This window comes from Etheostoma spectabile, chromosome 9 (genome assembly GCF_008692095.1).
Source record: "Etheostoma spectabile isolate EspeVRDwgs_2016 chromosome 9, UIUC_Espe_1.0, whole genome shotgun sequence".
NCBI classification, from domain to species: Eukaryota; Metazoa; Chordata; class Actinopteri; order Perciformes; family Percidae; genus Etheostoma; species Etheostoma spectabile.
In genome coordinates this window covers 7,405,624-7,411,480 of record NC_045741.1, presented here as the reverse complement: position 1 = coordinate 7,411,480, position 5,857 = coordinate 7,405,624, and the positions used below count along the sequence as shown (strand labels likewise).

The 5,857-nt window shown below is 42.3% G+C and overlaps 2 protein-coding genes across 2 annotated transcripts in view; both read left to right on the top strand.

Annotated features, from left to right (window-relative positions):
• Nucleotides 1-1,691, top strand: part of LOC116695754 (alanine aminotransferase 2) — a 10,991-nt gene extending 9,300 nt beyond the window's left edge. The window contains exons 11-12 of the mRNA XM_032526207.1: nucleotides 230-342; nucleotides 1,367-1,691. Coding sequence (XP_032382098.1) covers nucleotides 230-342; nucleotides 1,367-1,457 — 204 coding nt within the window. The 3' untranslated portion in view covers nucleotides 1,458-1,691. The remainder of the gene's footprint in view (nucleotides 1-229; nucleotides 343-1,366) is intronic.
• A 373-nt stretch (nucleotides 1,692-2,064) lies between these two features.
• The window catches only part of LOC116695249 (proproteinase E), a 4,632-nt gene continuing 839 nt past the window's right edge, over nucleotides 2,065-5,857 (top strand). Inside the window, exons 1-6 of the mRNA XM_032525393.1 lie at nucleotides 2,065-2,189; nucleotides 3,012-3,100; nucleotides 3,970-4,067; nucleotides 4,160-4,285; nucleotides 4,788-4,924; nucleotides 5,058-5,200. Coding sequence (XP_032381284.1) covers nucleotides 2,150-2,189; nucleotides 3,012-3,100; nucleotides 3,970-4,067; nucleotides 4,160-4,285; nucleotides 4,788-4,924; nucleotides 5,058-5,200 — 633 coding nt within the window. The 5' untranslated portion in view covers nucleotides 2,065-2,149. The remainder of the gene's footprint in view (nucleotides 2,190-3,011; nucleotides 3,101-3,969; nucleotides 4,068-4,159; nucleotides 4,286-4,787; nucleotides 4,925-5,057; nucleotides 5,201-5,857) is intronic.

Genomic DNA, 5,857 nt, shown 5'->3' with positions numbered 1-5,857 from the left:
TGATTGAGATTTCTCTTGCACAGCTACCAGAAGACTTACAACTTCCAGACAGGTTGTTCACGTCACATCTACGTCGTTAATCTCAGTTGGAGGCTGCGCAGTAACGCTCAGTCATCACTGGAAAAGAGCTTCTAATAGACTTCCCTGGTCTCGGTCCAGAGCAACGGGATCTGTTTGTCCATTTCTTTAACTGTCTATGATTTGAACAGAGCACTGTTATCCATTCCAGATGTTAGGCGTGGAGGCAGATGTGCTTTATTGCCAGAGGTTACTGGAAGAGGAAGGTGTATGTTTGGGAGCCGGCTGTGAGAATGGACATGAAGATCCAAACTACCACATCAGGTAAGAAAAACAGGGGATGTGGTGTGTGGTGTGTGGTGTGTGTGTGTGTGTGTGTGTGTGTGTGTGTGTGTGTGTGTGTGTGTGTGTGTGTGTGTGTGTGTGTGTGTGTGTGTGTGTGTGTGTGTGTGTGTTTTGATTTATACCTTAAAGCGTGAGGACACTTTGGTAATAGAACACATTTCTGCAAAGTGAAAGCATTATTAAAAAACGAAAGGTTTTGGCAAAATCAGGATATATTAAAGACTGAGGACATTTTTTTGTACAAGAGGACACTTGGGGTACGTCCCAGGTTCTAAAATTGCATCCACGTTTCCTCTGCTTGCTTCCCTGTCTCGTGTCTTAGTCCAGTTCAAGAGCCTTTGGTGCATTTGATCCTTTTTATAAATCAAGTTGACATCTATTTTATTTATTTTTTTCTTGTGAGGTGAATCAAGGTTGTAGATAAAACAATAAACGTGACACATGACAGAGTGTGTTTGTTTTAAGACACTTTAAGAAGACTCGATTCAAATGCAAAAGAAACACAACCTTAAAATGAAGAAGACATAACTGTTCTGAGCCTTGAAATTGAGTTTTTTTTTTGTGGCTTAGTTAAGTTTTGAAACCTGTCAAACACTAGCTAAGGCAAGGCAGCTTTATCTGTTGTGCACATTTCAGCAACAGGGCAATTCAAAGTGCTTTACACAAAATCAGTTAAAAAAACAGTTGAAAAATAAAAACAGATAAAACGTGAATAAACAGTTAAAAATAAGAACATTAAGACATAAAACTAAAGAATAAAAGTTACAGTGCAGCATAAGAAGTTAAACATTAAAGAAATGAACAGTCATTTAAAGAAAGGCAACATCAAAAAGAAAGGTCCTCAGCCTTGATTTAAAAGAACTGAGAGTAGCGGCGGATCACAAGCTAACTCATCACTAACAAGACCAGAGTTGTAGGCCCATTAGTTCTGCTTTAAGCAAAGCTGTGTCCATAATCACTGTATATGTTAATGCTGTGTTTTGTGTGCCTGTCTCCCTCGCAGGCTGTGTGTTTTGGCTCCTCCTGCCACCCTGGAGGAGATCTTGGCACGACTTTGCTCTTTCCACCTGCGCCTGCTGGACACATTTCCCTGACAGAAGTGTCAAGGACACCAAAGCGTTTTTTTGTTTTACACGTTTTTCTCCCAAAATGAATACTGTCAAAAATAAAAAAAATATTTCTTGATCCTGCAAAGACTAAAATAGACAATGTATAATAACTTGTGAAATACATGGTGTAAGCCATTGAGTTATTGGATTGCTCACCTTAGTAAATAACAAAGTAAAAGTCCAACACAAACAGTCAATAAAGGATCTTTAAATTATTAATGAGGTTTCATTTGATTTCACTTAATTGGAGACTTTAAAATAGACAGATAGCTGACATGTGTCTTGCGTAAAAGTCCTGTATTTAAAACCTCACTTTTTCTAACTGGATCTACAACTATATTTTTCTGTGTTTTTTTTTTTGTCTAAGTGATTGATGGGAACAACAATCTTTGACATTGGTCCAGTGTTAGATCGCTGCGTGAAAACAATGTAAGTTAATGGGGCAATTGTGCAGCTTGTATTCAAAGTCAGTCAAACATTTAGTTATATTTCTGTACACACATGCTTATTTGTTTTTGGCTCTGGAGGGGTTATGTAAGGAGGTGAAACAGATGCAGCAAGCAACATAGATTCCCAGGTCAAAGACTGGACTGTGTGAGTGTGTGTTACTGATTACTGTTCAATTTAAAGGGTATAAAAGCCATACCACACACTCGGACCGTCAACTCTGAGGAATCATGATGAAAGCGACCCTTGTCCTGCTGTTCGCTGCCTATGGTGAGTCTCATCCATCTGGTTTAAAGAAGGGCATCTCTACCTCCAGCAGGGTTAGAGTTCAAGGATTAATCTGGAGTCATTCTGTATCTTATTTATTATCAACATATCCCAATGAAAAGACCAACATAATGTCTGTGGCACTCAGCATCAAGCTCATTGGTTCCTCCTAAAGAGTAAAATTCAAAAATAAAATTGTGTAAGAAAAGGCTCTGTAGTTTCCTAAAACAGCTGGCCACTGTACACTTCAGCAAAGTCCCACTCAAGCAGGAGGAAATGGTGCGTTTGTTTGGCTCTATTTTCAGTGGCGGATTAATCGGCATGTGTTTCTGTAGTGAGTGTTTGGCAGGATGGCAAGTGTGTGTGGTATTGAGCCAAAATAAGCCCCATGTCATTGTGTGAATTCCGCCCTCTGTAACTTTAATCCAGCAGTGAGTTGTGTCGTTAAGTGTTTTTGTGATCTTACAGCTGTTTGTTCTCTGCCCAAAATATAATATTCATGCACCGCACTGGGCTGCCAAAGCTGGGTTTCGCCTCATGCAAACATTTCATCATTCCAGACATCTTTCAGACTTTGAATATACAACTTAATGCTGCAAATAACAATTTTTTTAAGTGTGTGTAGGAAAAGCAACCCCGTGGTGAGGTTAAAGCGAGTGTTACAGCTTTCTGTGTGAGAGCTGAGCTCCCAATGGGGCCCAATGGGGTCCAACTTGTCCCAATGGGACCCACTGTGTCCAAATGGGGCCCAACGTGTCCTAATGGGGCCCAACTTGTCCCAGTGGGGCCCAGCCCTTTTAACCCCCAGTTCTCTCTGTGGCCCAGCTCACGGGTGTGGCACACCCACCTATCAGCCCTCTGTGAGCCGTGTTGTGAACGGGGAAGATGCACAACCCTACAGCTGGCCCTGGCAAGTAAGTTAATACAGATCATGGTTAGGTGATATGGGTGGTGTGCACCATGGGGTGATAAATAGATGCCAACTGCCACACATTTTACTCTATCATATCCTTAAAAGTTGCTATCTCTTCATGTCTGATTGTTGCTGATAAATGAGAAGGTCTGACACATACATGGTAATACTCTAGTTTTCAGCAAGGCCAAACACTCAAGTAAAGAATCCTAAAATTGTTCTTGGGTACAGCATTTGAGTAAATGGGTTTAATTAAGCTTGTGTTAGCTCATGTAGGACAAGGACGTCATACACCCGCTGATTGAATTATCATTCACACACACCAATCACAGCCATTCTCACGTCATTTTAATTCTGACTCCCTCCTCGCTTATCCCTGCTACACTGACGCTTCAGTCACTGCAACTGCTGGCAACATTTAGTTGCATCGCTAATTTGTAATCTTGTTACTGTTTAACACACTCTCCCAACAAAGTCAATGAGACAGGAGAAGAAGCTCTGGCTATCTGGGAGCCAAATATTAGCCAAATTGTCCTAAAACAATGTGGCTACCCAGAACCGCATTTATTTGCAAAACATCTAAAAGATAAAACACAGAGGCGTGTAAATTCTGCAATGTAACGCTGACTGAGACAGCTGGGTTCTTTTCAGATTAATTTGCCTGTGGTTTGTCACATTTTATCATGTCATGCAGTGTGGGCACTGATCTAGTCTTGGTCTGGCCTCGGTCTCAACCTTTCAAAAATCTGGGTCTTGTCTCTGTCTCGATACATTTTGGTCTTGATGATGACTCGGTCCTGGTTTAGACTGCTCCCCTCCACTGGTTACTACATGCCATAGAGCTGCGTGACTCTGCTGCTCTCGTCACAGATCTCTCTGCAGTATCTCAGCGGCTCCACCTACCACCACACCTGTGGAGGCACTCTGCTCGCCCCCAACTGGGTCATGACTGCCGGTCACTGCATCGGGTGGGTGGCAGTTTACTCTCACTCCGTATTGTTACATCTCATGATGTTGTATGAAGGTTTCATCTGAAGTCTGTTTTGTTTTGACATACTAGATCTCGTACCTACCGCGTGGTGCTGGGCGACTACGACCTCACCAAAGAGGAGAGCTATGAGCAGATTAGAGGCGTAGAGACAATCGTGGTTCACCCTGGATGGAATAGTAACTGTCTGTCTTGTGGGTATGTGGATATACAGTAATAAGTCTTTTGATTCAAATTGAAAAATGTTTTTCACCTGGACAGTGACATTTCACTAAGACATTTTTAAATTGCAATGATTGATTTTTCGGCCACTTGGCAGCAGATGGATTCTTAGATTTTGTTTATAACAGTTTTGGTTATCTGTAGATTAAGTTTGACCACAAGTAATGCAATTTATTAGTCTCACATTGCCGGACCTATCTCCACAGCGTTGTGGAAGAAGGTCCGGGTACACCATAAATACATTCTGGGGTAGGAGAAAAAAATGTTTTGGGTTGTTTGCATTTCTTTCTTCTGCCGACTGTCTTCCTTCGACCCAGAGTAGAAACTTATTAAGTAATTAATGTGACACACTTCCCTGTCCTCTCAAAGAAATATTCTAAATTGTTTGGTTTATGATCATATTCATTATGACATTTAACTGTTCATTCTTTCCATGAGATGGTTCTGTGTGTTTCAACATGATTTCCTTGTTGTTCAGTAACGACATTGCGATGATCAAACTGGCGTCCCCTGCCGTTGTGAACGACAAGGTGCAGCCCTCCTGCGTGCCACCGAGCGGAGAGATCGCTCCTCACAACGACCCCTGTTACATCACCGGCTGGGGAAGACTCTACAGTGAGTGTTTGCAATGTCCCAACACACTGGTGTTGATCTACTACCATCCCTATGTGACTGTACTGTGTTTTACTATTGTCTAATTTATAGCATGTGTGTGTATATCAGGCCTGTGTGTTCTAACAACTTGCAGGTGGTGGTCCTATCGCCTCTAAGCTCCAGCAGGCTCTCCTTCCAGTGGTCGGCCACAGCGTGTGCAGCAGCAGCGGCTGGTGGGGCAGCAGCGTGAAGCCCACCATGATCTGCGGTGGCGGTGACATCCGCTCTGGCTGCCATGTACGCTCCGCTCCCTTCCCTTGAAAAAAAGCTTCCAGGCGCACGGTCCAAAAGGGTTGTACTTAGTGTTTTAATTGATCATAAGTGTGTTTTGGGCGTAATATGCAATCAACCAATCAGAGTGTCATCCCCTGTTCCCTTTAAAAGCCAGGTGCGTTTGTACCTTGGTACATTGCTAATGTGATGGAAGATGTGCTGAGCAGGAAGGAGAGATTTTCAGGAGAAGAAACTGATCTGCTTGTGTGTGAAGTGAAAGTGCCCGAGCAGATCATGTCATGATAATATTCATATTGTAATATAGTAATTTTTAATCTTTTGCATGTTTGTGTGCTGCTGCGCGTCCCTGTTTGTGTAAAAGCATAGTTTGTGTAAAAGCATAGTTTGTGTAACAAGCATAGTTTGTGTAACAAGCATAGTTTGTGAAACAAGCATAGTGTGTGTAAAAAGCATAGGGTGTGTAACAAGCATAGGGTGCGTAACAAGCATAGGGTGCGTAACAAGCATAGGGTGCGTAACAAGCATGTGCGTAACAAGCAGAATGTGTGTAACTAGCATTGGGTGTGTAACAAGCAGAATGCGTGTAACAAGCATAGGGTGTATAACAAGCATAGGGTGTGTAACAAGCAGAATGTGTGTAACAAGCATAGGGTGCGTAAC